Consider the following 22,632-nt stretch of genomic DNA (forward strand, 5'->3'; position numbering starts at 1 on the left):
TCCCCTCTGTTGTACACACTGATTTGAAATGCTCAGAAAGAACATCTGGAAAGACTTTATTATCACGTGGTATCTTATAAACAAGTCAAAGGTTAAGGAGTTAATGAGGCTTTTTCTTGTTTATATGCTGAACATCATGAGGTGTTTAATCCTTAGCTCTGAGAGGGGTAAAAATTGGGAGACTGAGTGAAAACACCAACTTGCGTATGTCTTAGCAGGCAGCTGCTACTGCCTAGTAAAATTTAGACAATGTTGAGGCACCTGGAATGGATAATGTTCCTAATTATATGAAGTAATGGGTTTTCAGAGTGTGATTAAAGAGCTCTGTGTGATGACAAAGAGGTGAGCATGACTTGAACTGAGCCAGATGGACCCTAAATTAAATAGTTTTTTTATACCACTTGCCTTTGGCCTCTTCCAGTCCACACGAGGATGCTCCCTGGCATCATTATTCCTCCACTGCTGCATGATCCTGGCGGGAACAGCATCCGTGTAATTCACTAACTGGAAGCCAGTTACATTGGCTCCGCTCTCCTTGAATTTGGTCAGGTCTATGTCCATGAATCCCTAGTACAGGAGAGAAACAGGAGAAGCTCATCAGAGGAACAGGTCTCTGGGCGGATAAGAGGAATCCTGCCTATCTAGGAATACGGCAGCCAGCCTAGGAAGAATCTCTTCCCTCTGCGGGGTAAGGTCTGGTTCAAGAGAGGCACCGCTTCCCAATCATGGCGTGAATTTGCCTTTCTCACAGGCTCTGAGCTGGACATATCCTGCAGTTTCCACTCAGGGAGACAAATAGTCACATTAATAACAGCTCCTTTGTAAGAAAACTAGCAGAATAACAACAAAAATATATCCTGAATAATGCTTGGACAAAACGAAGAAAATCCTTAAAACATATTAGGAAGAATTATTCACCCAGCTCTAACTTTTATGCACTCAGTCACCAATGGATAGGCTACATCTTTTCAATTCACAGTTTGCAGGGAAACACAAATCCTGAAAAATGAACTTTCAGCATAGAACAAGTGGTTGGTCAGCTTCTCAAAGGAGCTTGTCGTTAGAAAAGCCAATTTATAGGATTTGCTGATTTGGGAGAAAAAAGGGTATGTTTTTAGACCTTGGATTACTAATTAAATACTTTTCTTCCATTCATTTATTGGTCTCCTCTACTCCTTGCCCACTGCCTGTGATGAACACAAGTGTGCAAATACATGTGTATTGGGGTGGCATCGTAGAATTAGTCACTCTTATTCAGTCAGAGCCAAAACCAAAATAATTAGAGATACAACTACAAGCCATATGGAGAAGTGGCCACGTTTTGGTGTCCCAGCTTTGATCCTCTCTTTTTAGCACTGCTGCTATGCAAAACTGCTGGCCCCCTTGCATGGGGCAGGTGCTTGACCAGAGACTCTGCCCTGCTTCTTCGGTGCTGTGGGTGGGACAGACTGGAGGCTGGTGCTTTTTCTTTTGGGATATAAGCACAAGAGATGTAGCCCATTATTTTCACTAGTACCATCAGCAACCAAAATGCATGAGAGGAAATGAATGAGAGGACTGTGTGCAATGCAATCACCCAAGCAGAGAAGAGCTTGCTTGAGCTCAGCCCTGGGGGTGCACATTCTCTGCAGGCACCTTCCCAACCTACCACTGGGTTTCTCTCCCTTTCTTGCTCTCAAACATATGATGATGGTGTGAGTTAAAAAATACAAGTACATTATTCCCAGGAGATACTAGTCAGGTTCCCAAAATGGTGCTCTCAGTGCATAGGTTGAGGGAGCTAATTATCTTATTAAATTCCAAGGCCAGAATGAAGCTGTTAGATGGAAACCTGTTTTGGGAACAGGCAGCTTGCAAGGAAAAGACTAAATTGCCCTCTCACATCAGCGTCAGATCGAGGGAGTCATAAGTGACTCAAAAATGTCTTTAAAGACTTTCACACTTTTTCTTCCAGCTTTTTGTAAGCAATTTGGCATCCACTTACAATGCTGAAGACTGGATATCGGTGTACAGATGCTCTAAACAGATGATTTGTTTTGCTTCAAAGTGCAGCGATTTATGTAAAAAAAAAAAAAAAGTTTTATTTTGTGTGCACCTATTCCTCAGAATGCTGGTTACACCCACATCAATCTCGTTTGCAATTAATAGCATAGGGGTTTCAGAAAGCCAGAACTGTGATTAATGAATAGGAAATGCAGCAGGATAATTGCCCCTGACATCTTAATGCATTTCAGGCCAAGTGTTTTTTGACACATGGAGCTCCTAAGGTTCAGTAAGAGGGACCTCACAGGCTGCCAACTGGTTGTTCATGGCTAGGACCAAATTACACTGACATTTTGCTCCTGGGAGGTACTCTGGGGAAAAAAGATCTGTCAAAAGAAACTACCACACAGCAACTCAAGGTTTGTGCCACCAGCTCCTCCTTGGAAGGCCTACAAAGGCATGAAGAAAAGTCCAAGTTCGTAACAGAATGTGAGTGAGATGTCTGATGTATTTAACCCCCTCAACAAACAGATTTAAATGGGAAAAGTCAAAAAGGGAGTATGATACCAGTGATGAGACAGCAGTGGCTGAAAACATTGTCTTATCCCAAACCAAACCATTCTGAAACTGAAGCAAGCGTTCAACAATATTCATTGGAATTCATCTTACTTAGTATTATTAAAATAATCTGAAGAGGCAAAAGGGATTATTTCTTCCTGAAGTTTGTACTAATTTTTCCCCACTAATTTTAGACACAATTCAGTTCTTTTAAAAAGCGTGGAGAACTCTGAAGATTTCCAACTGTTTAAGGCAGTTGGGACCATGGAGGACATCATTAACCTTGAATATGTCTTTGCATTTTGGCTATTATCAACTGATGAAATAACTGTTTTCACCTGTTATCCCTCCTCCGCTTGCCCCAGTACAAGGTCAGTACAGGCATGTTCCTAATTACAAAGGAATTTTAATCACTGCACCACTGAAATCTGCTCAGAACAGTCTGGGTGACATGGCAGCCAATAAACCGGAGAGGTCAGGTACTTTAGAAAATAATTCCAAGGGGAGATGACTTCTTATTGGCTAACATATAAACAAGAAAATATCAAATGTTATGCAAATTGTCTCTTGAAAAATGTTTCTATTGACAAAGTGGCATCAGGAATTAAATATGCTTATCTCTCTGGAATATCAGTCAGTGCTTGTAGGAAACAGGTGAGCTGGAGGATTACACTGTCTGGAAGCAAAGAAGCCATCAATCGTCTGTCACCTTGTACTAATTAGAACCACATATTGCAAAAAAAAAGGGGACCTTTTATTTAGTTTTCAATTGGCCATATTTGGAAAACAGAAAATAGATACTTAAAATTTGACTAAGGGAGGACTGCAACCCACTACTGAGGGGCAGCAGATGTGCTTTTGCAGCAACGGGTTTAATATCAACCAGTTTGGGAAAGAACCAGCACAGAGCTGCTTCCCTTTGCCATCCAATCCAGTACAGCAAGAGGGGAACAGTGCTGGAACGATGTACTCTGTGGGACCCCTGTGGTCCCACGGAGCAGTCAAATGGTTTGAAACCATTGCAAAAATTGGAAAAAAAAAAAAAATTGGAAAAAGCTCACTTTGCAGCCACGTCTGGAGCCCAGTGGAGTTCAGGGAAATGAGCCGAGGCCCTGCACCGTTTGGGATGTATCTGTTGGACATGCAGGCATCTGGCTTCACCTCCCTGCACAGCGCTGCCTGTCCCTGGGGAGGGAGAGGAGGAATGCAGGGACTCAGGCTCCAGCCCCCGGCAGGGTGAGCACCACGGGACCCAGAGGCAGCATGTTGCTCCACGGTGCCCCAGCCAGCATCGCTGCCCAGGACCTGGCTACTTCAGGGGAGACAATGCTTCTGCAAGAGCGGTCCTCTTGGGGAAAACGTGGCTGGAAGGGACACCACGCCAGCCAGCCCACCCTGCCCTACAGCGGGATTAACTGTCCCTTCGATTTAAATTCACATTGCAAAAGCATCTCAGCAAACCAGAGAATACAGCCTCCCGCCTTGCGTGTGCCTGGAAAACGCCCGGCTTTCCCTGAATGCCAATGGATTAGCAGGCTGCTGATAAACCACAAAAATCTGGACCCATCCATGCTGACGGGCTGCGGCAACCTCCCTCCTCCACGCCTGCCCTGACTCAGAGCATCTGCAGCGCACAGCTCGAGCAGCAGCCAGGCTCAGTTCAAAGGAGGAAACTTGCTCTGTAGCCCATCGACTTTTCTCTCTGCATTAATGAACCTCACAAAGCGATTACGTGCAGAAGTCCTGCTGCTAGTAAATAACATGGGCAGCTGTTACAGAACTTCGTGCCTTCAAATAGAAAACAGAACGGTGCTGGGGAGGGGTTTTGCCTCATTGTGTTTTCCTTGCTTCATCTGTTCTCTGTGCTGTTCTTAAACCGAAAACAGCTTTCAGCCAAAGGTTGTTTTACTGTCCCCTTCGCTGCCTGGGTTGCTGGGAGAGGTGTCAGCAAGTCACACATTTATATTCCTCCTCACTGCTTGTGGGCTCAGTCATCAAAGGAAATGCATAATGCAGGAAGACTGATGACTTGAAATGGTCCTCATGAATCCATCTTGATTAACTAGTCCACGAAGGATCTGCCTTGAAAAGAAAGTTGCCCAGAAATGAGCCAGCGCCTTATTTATGCCCTGAACACCATGAGGAGCCAAGACACTGAGTGGGCAGTGCAGACAGTGTAGGGAAAACCTCATTCCTTCATGCATGACCCTCCTCAAATCTGCCAGCATCACTTACTTCCCTACTTCTCTCCTTTCACCCCCATATTTCACTGCCTCACCGTCCAAAACCTCTGCCTCCTCTCTGCACACTGATGACAGTGGGCGGCATTGCTCCTTCTAGGACATCATCCCAGCCCACGGAGACACTGCAGACAGCAGTGGCCTCACCTCAGCCCTTGACAGGCAGCTGGACACTGTCCCACACCTTCAAATTCTCTCTGTTTCACTAAATTCATATTAAATGCCGGCACTTTCCCTGCAGAACGCCTCCTGCAGTATAACTGTGCCTTTGAAGCTGCGGCAACAGGCAGCGAGGGCTGAGCTCTGGGCAGGCTGCAGCTCATCATCTCATCAACCTCCCCACCGCCCAGCTGTAGCACTGCTTAAAAGCTCCATGCCTTTGTCCAAGTCTTGGCTTCTCCTGAGAGAAAGGATATTAGAGAATCTCAATGAAGACTACCACATTTCTGAGAAACACCATTGTTTTCTCTCCTCCCTCTGCATCTCCTGAGCCCTCCAGATCTCACCTTGAAGACAGTAAAACTCATCTGTGAATCAGGAGGTGGAAATGCCCCTTTCTTCAGAATTGCCTGGACAAAGCTTGTTGGCTGAACCTAACACAGTCCTCTCACCCCAGGAACGAGCGTTAGATTTTTTTAGTCCCTTTCTGTCTGGGACAAAGAGACTAGAGTTTGGGTTTTTTTTGTGTCTGGTTTTTTTGTTGTTGTTGTTTGTTTGGGTTTTTTTTAGTGAGTCATACACTGAAATATTCCTTTTTAAGCAAAAAGCATTTAAGTAATTCACCCTGAGCTTGGGTGGGTGCCACAGAAACCTGTGGCAAACTGGCCCAGCTGTCTCTGCATGCTATCCATGTGTGGCTCACAATGCCAGACTGTTTCCTCCTAGCAGACTATGATTATAAGAAACTTTGCAAAGCAAAACGAACTGCTTCTGAATGGCTGTAGATCAGCTGAGTGAATACAAAGTGGCTCCTGTCATTCCAAGGTATGCCAGTGTCTTTCTGCAGGGAGCAAGAAGTCGAGTGTGTCCAGACGGAGCATCCTTAATACACCAAATTATCTTCAAGCTTGACTTCTCTGGTGAAGTCCTCATTCCTCACTCCCATCACTTCAGATTAGTAAGGAAGGTACGTCAAAAAAGAGCCCATCTGCTCAAGTCTCGTCCTAGCATGCCTTCCAACAGGAGAGGCCTTCTTCTCTTCTGCAGAATTATTAATGTGTCAAATCTCATTGTGGCAGCAAAACATGCGAGTCCTCACTGCAAAGTAAGTGAAGAAGAAAGAAAAAAGAAAGATGGGAGGAGGGGGAACTATCAGAGGGGATCCTGATCCTGCTGTTTGATGAGTCTGTTTTGTTCTGGTCTACTGATGCAAAGCAAACCAAATCAGGTGAGAATCCAGACTTCAAGAACATGAGGCTAGAGATGACCAGAAATTATTTTTTTTTGTACAGCTCTAGAGATGTTCTTTGTGATATTATTTGCATCAGCCCTATCCCACTGCTGCAGCACATTCTGGATATAAATAATCATAAACATCTTGTTGGAAAGCTCAGGCCAGGCAGAGGGACAGATGCTCTAGGTGGATGTTTGTGCTTTAGAGAGCTTTCAGAACAGAAACGGATTTATAGGTTTGGGAAACTTGCCGTGTAGTAACAGATGCCAAGACTTCAATCGAATATATGATTAAGGGATGACCTGATCACAGTTCACAAGGACCAAAACATCAGTAACGGAATATTTGGTCTAGCAAACAGAAGCATAAATCTGATGGAGGAAACTGAAGCTAGGCAAATTTTGACTTGAAAAAGGCACTGATGAAGTCACCATGAGTAAGATACTACAGATTTACATGTCACCCCTTGCTAGTTGAGCCAGGTTAATGGATTAGTAGACTGCAAATGGCTGAGGAAACCTGTTAGTTTAACACCCTTTTGCTGAGTTTTAAGCAAACACATTTTTCCTTCCAACAGCTGTAATATAATCTGTCAGTTACTCGCCTGATGCTCAGTGGGTTTTTTTAAGCCACAGTAAGTCACTCATATGTTTGAGCCCTCATTAGCTACTGCAAAAATTCTTCCAAGGTTGCAGTTCATATTCTCCTGTGTGGGCAATTTTCTTATCAAAACCAGATGATTTTGTTTTACAAGAGACACTCCAATTCAAGCAAAAAATAATTAAGGACATTGAATTCAGGACAGAAAAGCGATTTGGAAGTGAAATGCAGACGTCAGAAATTTCACTCATAAATTATATTGTCTTCCTCTGCCTGTAAAACCAAGTTTTCACATAAGCCTACATGCACCAACTTCTCAGAAAGAGGAATGGTCTAACTGGCATAATTTTAGAAACCTAAAAATAACTTAGGACATCTCTTTCCAACATAAGAATATCATTTTTGCAAGATCAGGCACCTTGAGATCTTACCAGGACAAAAAGCCATTGCTGTACACATCCTTTTGGAAACTCCCACAAAACAGTTTCCAATCAGCTAGTGATGCAAACCTGAGTATTGCTGACCTTGTCTGTACCTTCAGTCAGCAATACTTCAGGGGACAGGAGACAGCGTTAAGAACTGAGGGTGACTAAAATACACATGGCAGCTTTCAAGATGATGGAAGTCTGAGAACTGCAACGTTTTAGCTCTAGGCAAGCTGGATCAGGGGCTCGGTGCAGGGAGCAGAGCTCTTGACACATGGACAGTGCCACACGTCACACTTGTGCTGTGCCAGGTACAGCTTCTCGCACTCGGCTGGTACCCAGCATGGGCACAGACACCCTCCCCACGCAGCCCCAGCATGGGCTGCAGGGTGCACACGTCCTGCATTGCTTTAGGGGAGCTGATGTCTGCCTGTGCTGGGAGAACTTTTCTCCCCAGGGATGGGAACATCCTTTTGGACAGCCAATTTGGGAGGGTACCCTGTCTTCACTGTCTGCATCACCTCTTGTTCTCAGGTCACTGTAGCTCAGCCTTGGTGGTGCAGAAGTTCTCCCTTCCATTTTCAGGGGGGAAAAGAATCAGAGGCCCATTTAAACCACAGGTGAACTGAACCAACCAGCACGTTTCACCTGACTTCTGCTGTGCTGGCAACCTCCAAAGCTACCGCCGCTGCTTGCACAGTGAAACCCTGTCCATGGCCTAACTCAGCACTGACACATGCTGATGTACAATGGCACAGGATAAAATGCTTACCTCTGCTCATCAGCTCTGGTTTTATCTTTACTTTTCCCTGCTACCCCTAGCATCAGCAATCTCATACGCTTATCTATTCAACTTCAAATGAGAGCATTTGCTAAAAGAACAACCTGGACTAATGCACCAGGAAAGAAAAAAAGGCTAAACCACTGTATGTGGCAGCTGTCTTTCATACTTTTAAAGACAGGTCACACAAATGTCACTTATTTTAAGACAAAGATTTTCCTCTGCCTGAGAGAGCTGATGTTCTCCCACTACTGACAGTAGTCAGCCTACATCCCTGGCATAGGACAGGTATGTGAAGCCAAGGTTATGGGGAAAAAGCCTGTAACATCAAACGAAAGGAATCCCGGAAGTTTCTAAGCTTGCTCCTTTGATAGTATTTTTTTTTCCTGTGTGGTTGCTAGACTGATGCTTTCAAAGGCTGAGAACAAGGCTTGAGAAATAAGACTCACAAAAACAAACACTTCTTAAAGTGCTGGTACACCTGACAAATACCCAGGCTAGCAGCTGGTAAAAGCTAATTGGGGTAACTCTAATGGATACGGGTTGAGAATCAGGTTTTCATGAGTTTGCAAAAGCCATCGATAGTGCCAAATTTGCCTCGAGGAGAGGCAGGGATGCTCACAGGAACCCTTCCCCTGGCAGGGATGTGGCAGACAGGCCTTCGTGGGATGGGCAGGGCTGCACATACAAGACAGATTGTGTCTCTAACAGGCATAGCAGATTCGGAGAAGGATGTTTGCCCATGGCCTAAGGTGCAGAATGGTTTTATTTTGGTTGTGAACACAGAAATATTATTGTCTCACCTTGGCAACAGCAATTTCACTGAAAAAGAAAGCTGTTCCTGCTAAGAAATACTAGCTTTCATTTGCTGCTACTTGTCAAAACCTGCTTGGCACTTTACTACAGCTCACCCGACAGCAACCGCTGGGCAAACAAGCAGTGATTAATGCAAGCCACTTCGCCTTTGTTCGAGAGTTGTCTGTGACCAGACAGGGAATTCCTCCATGTTCAAAATGCACCCATGGATGATTTTTTTAGGTCTTATTCAGCCCGTGCATTGCCTTCCAAACTCACTTGCTTCGCATTCCTGATGTAACGATGGTTTGGAGCTGCTGTAACTGGACAGTAGCGTGCTGCTGCTTGTTTTTTGGCTGAGTATAGCTCTGAACAAGCATACAGCCAAAAATAAGAATTTCAGTTGGGTTATTCATAAACGCTTCCCAACATTTGCTTCTGATATGTCATTTCCATAACAGTCACCCCACAGGAAAGGGCCCAAGAAGGTTAGGCAGTGCTGCAAAAGGTAGGTATTGAAAATGCATCCCTTTGCTCCAGCTAGGGCAGGTACCTTGGTGGTTGTGAACCAGCTGAGGTCTCATTTGACTTGCACAAGGCCAGAGCCTGCCCCAGCCAGGGCTGGGAGCCTTATCTTCATATTGCATGAGAGTCCTAAAATCAGGACTCTGTCAGTCAGCACAGGGGACAAAAAATAATTCATTTGGATATGTTCAGGCACTTGCAGGTTTTAGCTCTTAATTTATTCTCTTATGACCCAGTACTCCAGAATGAGCTGCTTCCACAAAACTGGGCTGTTTTCTAGGCGTGCGGGTGTGCACATGAGTGTACGTGTGTGTGTGGGCAAGGCACACTCTGTCATCTTAGGACTTGTCTACAGGGGAAAATGTGGGGTGTTTAAGGTCTATCCACTACGTGCATGAGTCAGTGGGAATAAATTACAGCATGTTACACCCTCTGAAGGCTGTAATCCAGCAATGAGATGTCCTTAGAACAGGGTAAAACCTACTGTGATCTCTTGGATCAGAGCATCCACACTACAGTTTAACCCTGCCAGACGCCGACTTCCCACATCCTGCCAATCCCTTATAACATCCCTGGCCATCCCTGCAGAGGGAGACTTACCGTCCTTCCTCACTGCCATATGGTTTCAGGAACATAGGAGCTTCACAGCCTTTTTGCCATTCTCCTCGCTGAACCGATCAGCAAGTAGCTCTTGTGTGGGTGCAGCACATCACAGGAACCGATTCGGCTTCTGGTGCCGGAACCTGCCCATGTGCACGGCAGAACCACAAAGCCTGTTCTGCCCTGGAAAGGGCTTTCTTAACCTTGAGAGGTGCTAGTCTTTTTTTAAATAGGTTTTTCATGTTGTTGGATTATCTTCTACTCTTTTTTTTTTTTTTTTTTTTAAATATTCCTCTCTCTGGAGTTTGGCTCTTGTACAATGCTAGGTTTTAAGGAGCAGAAAAGACCAAAGAGCTTGAATTCCTTTCACTCTTCTTCTCCCTCCAAATCAAAGCTGCTTGAAAAGCACCCAAAGCACCCTCCACTGAGCTGCAGCTGGGAGGTAGAACCTTCCTGTGGAGGGGCTGGGGAAATGAAAAGCCTTTTGCTCCCTGTTAATTATTTATAACCCATGCTGGCTGAGTATGCAGCCTCTTCCAGCCAGCTCTGTCCTCTCAGCATTTGTGCAAAGGCTAAGAAAACAAATTAAAGATGGGAAAAGTGGGAGAGTATGGTATCATAAGACAGAGGGAAATGTCCTTCAAAACTCCAACACCTGAGCACTAGACCACCTCATGCCTTTAATGTATTTATCCTTATGAGACCCTGCAGAGAGAAGAGGTGTTACTCTCATTTAGCCTTCTGCATGGCTATACATAAAAGCGCACGGGCACACACACGCCAGCTACTCCAGATAGCTTCCCGGCTTAACCTTAATGAAGGGACTTTCATAAACATCTGAGGACCAGGACCTGGGTTACAACAAATACTAATTTTTTAAAAAATTAACAGCTGAAGTGATTGGCTGCTCTACAGTTTGCATGTCTCCGCCTGTGCAACGTAACATTTTAAACTTTGTAATTACATGGTAGGCACCCAGCGCAGAAGTGTGGGGTCAGTATCAGGGCACTGCGGGGTAATTATGTGGCCATTTTTGCCTTGTAAATTACAGAGTTATCTTGGGACTGAGAGAAGGAGAAGGGCAGTAACTGCTTGACTAATTGGTACTTTAAATTTTAATTACCCCAGAGCTGATGTGCTGCCTCACAGACACAGCTGTGGGAGGGAAGAACAGCTCCAGACCTCACACGTGTCTCACCCCGCATGGACACGGAGCATCCTGGGGGAGCAGCCTCAGCCCCAAACTGCCAACACCAGTCTGTCTTCTGCTGTGCATCCCCCTGGCTGGACGGACACATCTGGGGAGGAGAGGGTAGGAGCTCTGCTGCAGAAAACCTCCAGCAGCCCTGTGGGTTGAGGCTATTCCTCTCTCTCTTAACTCTTCCCAAACCTCCATAGGCAGAGAAATTCTCCAGCCTCCTAGGAGAAGATAGCATATTGCTCTAGAAAGATGGCCCTGCCGCTGCCCCATACTGCTCTGTCCTCAGGCAGCATCTCCCTGCATTACAGGGAGAATCCTTTCCTTAAAGAAATCTTTACATCCAATTCATTCCTTAGAGCCATGACAGTCAGATTTGATTTAGCACCAAGCTGCAGAATAGGTACATATTTTATTTTTACTGGAAGGTCAAAGAGGTCTCGGTGCATCAACATTAACAAGCCTGCCCTTAGTGGGGTTCTCAGGATGGCTGTAAAACACCTCACCCAGGGGACACATACTGAAATGGGGTTAAAACTAGTTAGAAAATGCAAGTTGCTACTAATAGTCAACAGCTTCTTGTTGGCCTGACTAAAACAAGCTAGGAGGGCAATGCCCAGGACCCCAAGCACCTGTGACATGCAAAACAATCATTACTGCAGCAAGCCTGAGCTGACGGTTTGTTTAATTGGCTTTGAAAAGATGCAGATCAAAGCTGGAGGCAAAACACCCTGTATTGGGTTTGCGTGGCAAGGTTGTGGCAGCGGGGGGGCTGCAGGGTGGCTTCTGCGAGAAGCTGCTAGAAGGTTCCCCCATGCCTGATGGAGCCAATGCCAGCCAGCTCCCTGCCAGAGCTAACACTGGCCACAGCCGAGCCCAGCAGTGATGGGGCAGCGTGTTTAATAAGGGGCAAAAAATTTGCGCAATGGCAACCAGAGAGAGGAGGGATAGAAATCGGGAGTGAAATTGAGCCTGGGAAGAAGTGAGGGGTGACGGGAACGTGTTTTGAGATTTGGATTTGTTTCTCATTACCCTACTCTGAGTTGATTGGTAATGAATTAAACAAATTTCCCCAAATTGAGTCTGTTTTGCCTGTGACCGGTGAGTGATGTCCCCATCCTTATCTCCATCCACGAGCCTTTCCTTTTATTTTCTCTCCCCTCCCAGCTGAGGAGGGCAGTGATGGAGCGGCTTTGGAGGCACCTGGCCTCCAGCCAGGCTTCAACCCACCACAAAACCCTGGTGATCCTGGTGATACCCTGAAGATAATCCTGCTGGCTCAAAAGATAAAACAGCACAGGGAGAACACCATAAAGGACTTTGGTATTTATTTTTTTTACCCAAAAAGTGGATGAGAAAAAAGATGTCCAGCTCAGTAATACAGTAAATATAGGGCTTTACAAAATATGACATCAAAAAAACCCACCCAAACAAACAAAAAAACACCCACCAATGAGGGCAACTCACCAAATTTGCCAGAATGTAGTGGTACCCATTTCCATTTTTTTCAAGCTTGATGATCTGCAAGACGAAAACCAAGGATAATTAGCAAAGACGAGCTGAGGAAGAGCAGCTTCATTTATCTGCCCTTCCTCCCCCCCCATTTTCCCCCAATGAGACTGTTCAGTTGTGCACAGGAAGACACAGAAATAGAAAAGTTCACAATCTTGTTAGAGGGAGGACAGAGCTTTCACACATGATGTTGGAGCAGCAAGTCTGAAATGAGACAGGACAAGATCCCCGAGCAGATTCCAGAGGCAGAGAGTAAACTACCTAAACCAATCCGTCTCCTGCGGGCTCAGGAGAAAAAAGCAACAACTGTAGTGTGGGTTTTTTTTTAAAAGGTTAGACACAATTTATATTTCAGACAGTAAAGAAACAAAGTAGAGAGCTGGGGTCCATGTGTTCTGCAAATGCAGCTGAAATATCAAGCAAGACGAGAGAGCTGTTTTGTACGTCCTCCGAGCTGGAGTCCCCGTCGCAGACGCCTGCCTGGGCGAGATGTCGGAGGGTTTAGACTATAGGGCAATTTTTCTCCTGTAGTGTGTTGACATAGCTTCAGGCCACATCTCCAGAGCAAAGCTGCTCGGGCAAGTCACAGAGGATTCCCCTTGCATGTTCGTGGAGATGATTTATGTCTTCATGCTCATGGTGTCCCAATATATGCTCTTTGCCACTTAAGCCTTTTTCCCTGATGCCTGCAGAGTTAGGTTTTTATTCTCTTTTATCAATACAATTGCTTATGGATCCATACCATTTGAAAGTTTCTATGTTAGCTGGAAAATCATCCCTTTTCTAGGTAGAAAGGCACCACCTGTTGCAGGCTTGCCTGTGATTATGGGGCCAGAGACATTGATCAGCGGGTCCCTATCTGTCTTTTTCTCCCTTGAATTAAAAAGTAATACAGAAAGAATACATTACTCTTGCTGACTTCATGTTTCTACTGGAATTGCTCTCCATCGATTTCCAGCAGCACTGTTATATTCTTACCAGGTTACTAAAGCCAGATACTATCTGCATTTGAGCTAATCCACATACAGAAGGAAGACAGTGGGAAAAATGACCTCAGAACCTGTAAAAACACAAGAACTGTCAGTTTCTGAGAGAATTGTGCTGTTCCCATAAGGTTTACTTATGCTGGCAATGCTACCTCTTATTTCCATTGTCACATGAATTGATTCTGAATTACTGCCTGCATTGCCAACGTTCAGGCAAAATCTGCACAAACAGTAGCGAGGCCAGAAAGATCCTTACAGCCAGAATGGCAATAAAATTACCACCATGTTGGATTTGACCAGAGATCGGTCTACCCAGGACTTCTCTCTGATACCAGGCTGGCAGCAGGTGTTTGAGAAGGTCAGACAAGGGCACACACAGACCAGTCCCCCCCCTCCCCCCGGTGGGACAGCACTCCCGCATCATCATGAGCAGCCATTTAGGGATTTCCAAATGGATTATAAATGAGCTGACACTTGCTCTGTGCAACTGGTTCACCTGCCTTAGCCTTTCTCTGATGAAGTGCTCTTGTATGCATGTGAAAACTCATCTGGTTCCCAGCATTAATGTGTGGGTGGCAATTAATTCCAATGAAGGCTTCATTTAGTAGCACTTTCTTACACAACTAATGTCAGCTCTGCCAGCTTCACTGACTGCTCTGTGGTTCTCCCCACAGCATCCCTCAGTATGGTTTCTGATGAGCAGTCTGGAATCCTCAGAAAAAAACTGTATACCTAAAGCTATAAAAATATAGTCTTATTATGGGCAGTTTTCTTGAGTATCTTCTAGTGCCAGATCGGAGAAGCAAAACCAGACCCAACCTTTCTCCTTCCATTCATCAGCTGAGACTGACCTTTGCAGTAAGTTCCAGACCTTGTAGGAAGAAGGAACATCTCTGGACTGAGATGTCTAAGAATTACGATCCAATTCCCCATTCCTCCAGTGTCAACAATAGCTGGCATTGGCTCCTTCTGCCCAGACTCTCCCTTTCTTATTTTATTAGGTGTCAGAGTCGATGAACCAGAGAGGGCTGCCATCCAGCCTTCCCTGAGCTGTTAATCTTGCAGCCCATCCACCTGAATTATGAGGCTTGCTTCCTGTGTTTTACACAGTTATTTGTGATCTTAATTTATTTTAAAATGCTTGCTCAGTCCTAATGTGCCCGGACAGCAGTAGCAAGCTGAGGTTATAATAGCATTTATCACTTAGCCTGAATGTGGTGAGAGGCTGTGCTGGGCTGCATGCTGATAGCTCACTTGGGCCACCTAGGTTTCATTACCCACTTCTTAATGGGCCAGTTTGACACCTATTAGAGAGAAATCCTCTCAGAGTGAAACACTGGCAAAGGAGAAATTCCAGTTATTCATTTTAATGAGAGACAAGGAAGAAACAATACAGGGCTTTGATGGAATACAACACACCACTTACTTATCCCATTAAGGCTACACAGCTCAGCCCCACAAATATCCTGCCCTGAACCAAGGCCTGGTTCATAAACGGCAGTTACCTTGGCAAAGATAAATCATGCCCTTGAGACATGCCACAGAGAAATCTCCAAGAAAGAAATCAGGTCACTTTCCCATGTATCCTTAACACATTGAGCGCTGGCTCCTCTACAGCTATGGTCTCCAGAATGCAAAGACTGCCTTGCTGGAGCCAGCAGTGGTTATTTGTATTATGTGTACGGAGTGAAGAGAAGAAATGAAAAATGTGGACAAGCACCAGCGTGTACGTATGAGGCACTGATGCTAAACATCTATCCCCAGCTCTTCTGTTCACCGGGGAGCACAAATCCACAGCCACCGAAAGACAGAGACAGGTTTGTCAGGGAAGAAGATAAATGCATTAAAATCTCCCTGAGAGGCTGAGGCAGCTCTGAACACCTCAGACACCCAAAGAGACAGGCAAACAGAGCAGTGACGTCCACGCTGAGGTCGCTGGTGCGGTGAGATGGGAGACCGGCCACCAGCCCGAGTTGAAGTCCCAGCTGAATTTCACGTGATAACGAGCCAAACACTGTCTTTGGCTCCCTCTGGTCATCTGCGTGTTGTGAAAGAGCTGGCATCCCCTGCTTACACTGGGATAGCTACCTCTGCCCTCACAAATCCCTGTGGACTCAGAACAAGAAGGCAAATGAGGACGAAAAAGGACTACACGGGTCTGAAAAAGTTATTCACAGGAGTGTTACCTCCTAGGCACAAACGTCTGTTAGAATTGCTCTGTCTGTAATGTAGGAAAACACAACATTGTCCTTCTTTTCCTTGGGAATGGATGTTTTTTACAGCATTGCAAAACAAATAATCACGAGATCTGGATTTCTAGTGTTCTTGCAAATAGCTCTACTTACATCTTATCTTAACTCTTGCTCCAGCTATGTGAAGAAGTTTCAAAGAAAGGCATTGTTTTCTGTTCATACTAGGAAAATTAGAGAACATTTGACTACAGAACTTTCTGTTAGACAAACCAGGCTTAAAAAACCCACATCATTAACCCTAGCAATCTGATACACCCTATAGGAAAGTCTGCAGAAAAGGTAAATTCACTGCCTAGGTCCTGTCAAAAATTTTGTTCAACTGCAGCTACTCCATGCTCAGAGAGAAGACTTTACCCTCCACAATAATCTGGTCTCTCCTTCATGAACGTGACCTTTACTTTGAGGTTAAAACCTGCTACCTGCTTCATTATTATATATAATAGAGTAGCAGCCAGAGACATCCAGCAAGGATGGATTGTGCTTGTCGCTGAGCCATGCAGCTGGTGAAACGGCAGTCCTTGCCCCAGAAAGCAAGCAGCAGAAGTGCGAGACGGGATATGACAGGTAGCTTAGACGAGGTGACGTGTGAAACATGAGGTATGAGTGAGCTGGTTATGAGAAATACAATAGCGGGAGTCACAGCACGCCAGCTGCGTGGCACTGCGGGGCTCTGTCTAAGCCACACGGGGTGGGAGTCCCAGCAGTGGGGGAGGCCTTGGTGGTAGGTTTGTGGCTGGAGTTGAAGAGGGGACACAAACATAGACTGAGACCTGTCCATGGGCTTGCATTGGTCTTCTGTCCACAGAAGTCCATACTCGGGACTTAGGGAAAGCATTAAGAGAGGCATGGAGGAAAGAGGATGGGGAAAAAACCTGGGTCTGCACTACTGGGCAACCTATCTAGATTAAGGATGAGTAAGGCAGGGCACACAACCTAGCTGCTGAGTCCTCTACTGTATATCGCATCTGCCTTGTGGCCACAAGCTGCCAAAACAGCCAGGAGATGGCTGTGAATGAACGTCTTTCTCTCGCTGCAAGGCATGAGAGGGGCTGGAAACATCCAGGCCTGCTACAGGCTGGGTGCCCTGGTAGGATGGTGAGCTCTAGCCTGATCTGGAGACAGTGCTCCTGACAACTCTACAGATGTACCATAAAGCTTCTCCGTCTCTGTCCTTCTGGCATGGGTTGTGAAAGTTTGGTGCAACACGTGGAGGTTGGAGGACCAAGAGTCCGGCAGTGCTGATTCACACATCCACCCCAAATCACAGGAGGTGGGAAAACCAGAGTAAAACTCAGCAGAGTAAGGAAGCTCCATGTCTTGTGCATACTGCTTGGAGGAATTAGCACAAAGCAAACTTATTGGGGAGGAAGGGGGTATGAAGAGCTCAGCAGAGGAGTCAAACAAGTAGGGAAAGTGGAGCAGCAGAGCTCACTTAGCGTGAACATGTGAGAACTCCTAGTATTTACTTTACAGTTTCCACAATAACACAACAGAGAAATATCTGCAAGCTGGGCAGCCGTCTGCAATGCACTCCCCCCCACATCCAATGAGAGCCACAACAAGACATGGATCAGCCAAGAATGGGAAGAACTTCTCCAGGGAAACAACCCTCCTCATCTTGCATGCAGGACCCCCCCCCAGAAGACCCACACCAACATCACCTTGCTAAGGATGATGTTCAGTCGCTCAGATTCACAGTCCACCACCACCAGCCTTTCCTTCTTCTTCTCCAGCTCCTGGAAGAGCATGCGGTAGCCCTCTTCTGTTGTCGTCAGGATGTTGACAGCTGTCACCTGCCAGTTCTTCTCGGCTGCGGTGTCCAGCACTTTCTGTAGGACTGACAGCCCTACGACGGGAAGAGAGGGGGAAGAAGACAGCAGGGGGACAACCAGGTTTTAGTTGGGCAATGGCATCTCTCCATCCTTCTGGCAGCCTGTGTAGCTGCCTCAGGCCAGGCTGGATGCAGTGTCACAAGAGTGCAGCAGAACTACAGAGATCAGCTGATAGTCTAGCACCTTACCCAAACACAGCGGAGCTAGAATTAATGACTCCTACTTTTTCTGTCCCAGCACAGGAAAATGTGATGATTCCAGGCCTAGTTTTCCTTTGCAATGGGCAGATCAGTCTCATTGATCAGGCCCTGCTGTGAGATTCAGGTAAGAGCTCTAATCCCCTTCTTCTTGCCTGTCACTACCTAAATCACTTGTCTCGGCCATAGTTCCCTTCTTGTCTTTGATCTGTTTAGGCTATGTGCTCCTAGGTTAGGGACAACCTCAGCAATCACAGTATTGTTTTCATATTCATATTCACAATCATATTCAGCATCCCTGTCTCTCTTGGCAGAATTTTATCAGAAAACTTCATTATTTTTAAAAGGATCTTGCCTAAGTTACACGCACAGCCTTCCTGAGGAGGTACCCATAGTCAGCACTTCTCTGGAGTCCTGCTAGACAACCCTGCCTACCGCAGTCCTTTTGGGATAGTCAGTGTGCCTATGCCTCGTGACAACAAAAAGCAGGGAGGGATGCTTTTATACCTTCTCCTTGTCTCTTAAGGTCATTCTGCCCCTACAAGGGCTATTTGTAACTTCCAGGACAGAGCCTTGAATCACCCTTACCTCTGCTCCGTCCTCAAGTCCATTTTGCTCTCAGCCTCCAAGCCGGGAGCTTTAAAGGCTTCTGAGAGCTGGGGAAGCTGAATCACAGAGCGGTGAGCTCACTAGCCCTGCTCATGGTTTAGAAAGTTAAATAATATCTTCCAAGAACCCAACAAAAGCTTTTGTTATTTTACATAGATGACTAACATGCATTAACACAGGGAACTTGCAGTTTTCCAAGCCACGGGCCAGAAACATATACACATATCACAACTGGATGTGGGCTCAAGTGAGACCTGGGTAGCTGATAATTCACATTTATAAACATGGGATGCGGTGGCCTGGAGTTCAACAGACCTATTCAATATGGGACCTATTAAATATAAAAATTTCCCCATTTGAAACTCAAACCGCTTACTCATTAAATACTTTGCTTGTGTTGATGAGCACAGGCATACTGGGTCAGGCTAACGTTTCATCTAAATCAATGCCTACCCACAGCAATGGATATTTGGAAAAGGAATAGAGAACAAGAAAGGCATAGGTTGACTTTTCCTTTAGCTACCCTCTCAGTCTCCAGCAACCCACAGTAAGAGAACTTCTTAAGGCAAAGAGTCCATCTAGGCCACTATGTTTGGCCACCTGGTAACCCTTCCCATGTACTTGTGACTTACCCCGGTCAGCATCATAAATGTACACAAACTTCTGCCAGCTGTAGTGCTCGATGACACTGATGAGGGCATCCTGGAGCTCTGGGCGAAGCTGGAGAACAAACTGGTTGGACGTTTCGACAGGGAAGCTTGGCGTTATGAAGCAGACGTGAAGAGCCCCGCAGAAAGACGTGAGCATGTTGACAGTCCTCCTTTCATAAAATCCAAAGATGGCGTAGACGCCCTTGGAGAACTGTGAGCAGACTGGAGGAGCAGAGAGAAAGGTTGTGAGGGCAGAAGGACAAGGAAGTTTCTCAGGGAAGTCACCAAAATAAACCTTTTTCCTGGGAAAAACTGCAGGTTCTCTGGACTAGATAATTTTCCCCAAGGCCTGTGGGTTGGTGAAGGCAAGCTGTGAAGAACAGGCTGGTGGCCATGGGGCACCCTGCCCTTGATCGCCACAGACCTGCTTTACCTTCAATGGGCAGAAGGGACACAGAAGAGTGAGTTCAGTATCCCCAGGGCTCTGACGAAGATTTTGCTGCTTCTGGGATTAAATGTGTTATCTGAACAAGGGAACCTCTCAGCCCAGAAGTGGCTCACCAAGCCCTGCCTCCTTGGGATGGCAGTTGTCTGGCCCATGGAGCTGTTTTATTATGGGGGAGAAAGGTTGCAGTCAGAGCTTGCTGTTGCAGCCCCAGATGCATTCAAGGAGCAGAAGGAAAGTGTTTGCATGGTGGCACAGCCCTTTGTGGCCAATGATCCAGGAGCAAACTGTAGGTTTGACCTCAGAAGCTGAGAACGTGCCAAGAAGGCATCTCAGCAAAGGTTCCTCTAGGTTCCGTGTGGTCATAGCACAGCTACAAGGAGGTTTATTCCAGAGCATGAGCTGCTGGCACTGAGGTCAGAGCTTCTGACACCAGGGGTCCATCAGTACTTGGGGACACCTGAGTGGCAATTTCTAGTTTGCTCACACAGCCATGATGGGGAAGGCTGTGGGCCCAGTGGGGTGGCCTGGGGAGTCTCCATGAGGAGTGCTTGCTGGGATCGCTGTCAGATATCTGTGTCTGGTCTCAGCAGCCAGTGCTGTGCTCTGCAGTGAGGGCTCTCTTGGGTTGGAGCCCTTCTCAGGAGAGCACTTAATGAGATCGTGGGAGCTGCCGGAAAAATGCCTCGGGATCTCAGTAAGGCAGAGAGAGTTCACACTTTGGGTTGTAAAACTTAGCCCCTGAGACAGTCATACTCATTTAATATCACCCCTGTTTATGGCACATCCCAAGTTATCATCAATAAATCTCCAAGCCGGAGGTGGTGGCAGTGACAGCGTTTTCCATGTGTCAGAACTCCTGGCACTAGTGTCTCCTCCTGTTGTTACTCTGACTCTGAAGACCTTTGGCTGTGACATTTATACTGGCTTAACACTTCACACATCACTTGCCAGTCCCCCCCTCCACCCTCAAGAGAGCGCAGGATGAGAAGTTGGATGTGACATTTCGGGGTCCCCTGGAAAGTGCTCTGTGCTGCTTGGGAATCCCTTGACCTGGTTTCTGCTGGTTGCCACCAGTACTGAACTTCTGCATGTGTGGCTGGAGACAGGCTCCTAAACACGAGGTTTCTGCATCCTCAGCTGGGCTCCATCCAAGCCCTGTCCCTCCAGCAGGGACCAAGTGTCACCCCAGACTGGCTTACAGCCATTCTGGATAAAATGACCTTGTTCCTCACTCCTCTACTACCAGCATCAAATATTCAAGGGAAGACCAAGAAATCCTGCTTCCACTGTGCAAAGTGAGTCCCAGCTCCCATCTTTCCACCAAAATGAAGCAGCCAGAATTTTGAAACAGCACAGTGTCGAAAGCTGGGAACTGACTCTCATTACACTGGTAAGAATTCTTCCTTCCTTTTGGAGTTGAGCCGAGGTTTTGCACACCCCAGCCTCGCAACTCATCCCTGAGGTCACCCATCCTCTTTTCACTGCTCAGCACCTGTGATCTCACATACCCCAGGCACCCTTCTCCTCCAAGGGAATTTGTATTTCTGCGGGGCAGGGAATTCTCACAAAGCCTGAACAATGATAGAAATAAAATTCTCTTTATTTTCACGGCAGTGTCTCTCTTGGCAATCAGCAATTTTATCTGTATCAGCTGGAGTCACTGCCCTCATCATGAGACTGACACATTCAGGAAGAAAAGTAGCAGATACAGATAGAAATAGTCTGAACATCATTTCCATGTGACTAGACCAGTGGGTCTAATGAACAGCGCGCTATAGCATATGTGAGAGATCAGAACATGATCTCTAGAGACCCAGGCTTCAGACTCACTGAATGATTAAAGTGGCGTTCTTGGGGCAGATGAACAATCCAGCACAATTAATAATGCAAACAATAAACTTAGCTGGCTTGTTTTGTTTTGTTTTAGGCAGCCATGGCTTCCTTGAATTTTATTTTCTATTTGAAATCATTCTATTATTTTGTAGTTGTTTTTTTTTTTTATTATTTTATTTTTTTTTCCTCTGTGGCTCAGTCACGCTCAGGCAGCCCTCCTACACTGTTCTGAGACACTCATCGATCCCAGCATTTGAAACAGATTGCACCAGAGATGACTGGGAGAATGAACAGTCTTTATCACTAGTAAGTTTGGAAGGAACCCCAGCTCGCTTTGTACTTTCAGACTAAGAGGGGCCATGGACAAAGCAGATAATTTGGAAAAAAGAAAAAAAAAAAAAAAGGTAAAAGCAGAGGCATTAACTTGTTTGTCACTTGGTTACACTGGAAAGACAACCCAGTGACAACCATCTGCTCTTTGGACACAACTCCACAGTGCCTGCTGCAGCCAGGTGAAGTGAGAGCTCCTCAGACTATTCTAAAAACACTAAACACTTACAGTAAAAATCAAAACAGCTTCCTAAGTTAGTTAAGAAGTGACTGATGTGGTAGAGCAAGCAGGAGGAAGCCTCCCCTCTCCCTCTCTGGAAAGTTAGCCGTCGTGGAGCTGGTGTGTCCTTGAATTCAGATGAGGAAAAAGCACATGTGTTTTGCTCATGCTTGAAATACCCAGACTGTATGATTTCTAGTCCTGCAGTGTATATCAGGTTTGTCTTTTCATATGGAAATATTCCAGGTAAAGCATTTAAACTGGAGAAACACTCTTTTTATTGAAAGCACTCACAGGATAGGACACCTACTCAGCAGCTGAAGGGAGGCAGCTCTGACTACCTTTGCAAATGCTTCCAAGAAAAAGAAAAATACATGCCCACAACTTCAAATTGCACATTTTCTCTGCAGAGGAGGAAAGCAAAAGAGATGCTTTGAGTCTATAAAAATTCCTGGTAGACTTTTTTTGGCTAAAGTTCCTAACCAGACACAGAAAGTGTAGATGCACAAGACTGATTTCTGCATTTAGGAGGGCCAGAGATATTTTGGAACTGGAGGTTTGAACTGATTCATGTGAAAGGAAGATGTCAGATATAACAGATAGCTCATTTGGATTTTGGTAAAAGCAGAAGGAAACCAAAGTATTTCTCTCACAAATGGTCACCA

General features: G+C 45.9%; 1 protein-coding gene across 2 annotated transcripts in view; it reads right to left on the reverse strand.

The window, feature by feature from the left end:
- The window catches only part of GRIA1 (glutamate ionotropic receptor AMPA type subunit 1), a 125,548-nt gene that overhangs the window by 46,371 nt on the left and 56,545 nt on the right, over positions 1 to 22,632 (reverse strand). For both annotated transcript variants that reach the window (XM_005440585.3, XM_005440586.3), the window contains exons 3-6: positions 19,119 to 19,358; positions 17,510 to 17,694; positions 12,566 to 12,619; positions 406 to 567 (exon numbers count right to left, since the gene is read on the reverse strand). In XM_005440585.3, the coding sequence (XP_005440642.1) occupies positions 406 to 567; positions 12,566 to 12,619; positions 17,510 to 17,694; positions 19,119 to 19,358 (641 nt within the window). The remainder of the gene's footprint in view (positions 1 to 405; positions 568 to 12,565; positions 12,620 to 17,509; positions 17,695 to 19,118; positions 19,359 to 22,632) is intronic.

Source organism: Falco cherrug, chromosome 8, assembly GCF_023634085.1.
Source record: "Falco cherrug isolate bFalChe1 chromosome 8, bFalChe1.pri, whole genome shotgun sequence".
NCBI lineage: Eukaryota > Metazoa > Chordata > Aves > Falconiformes > Falconidae > Falco > Falco cherrug.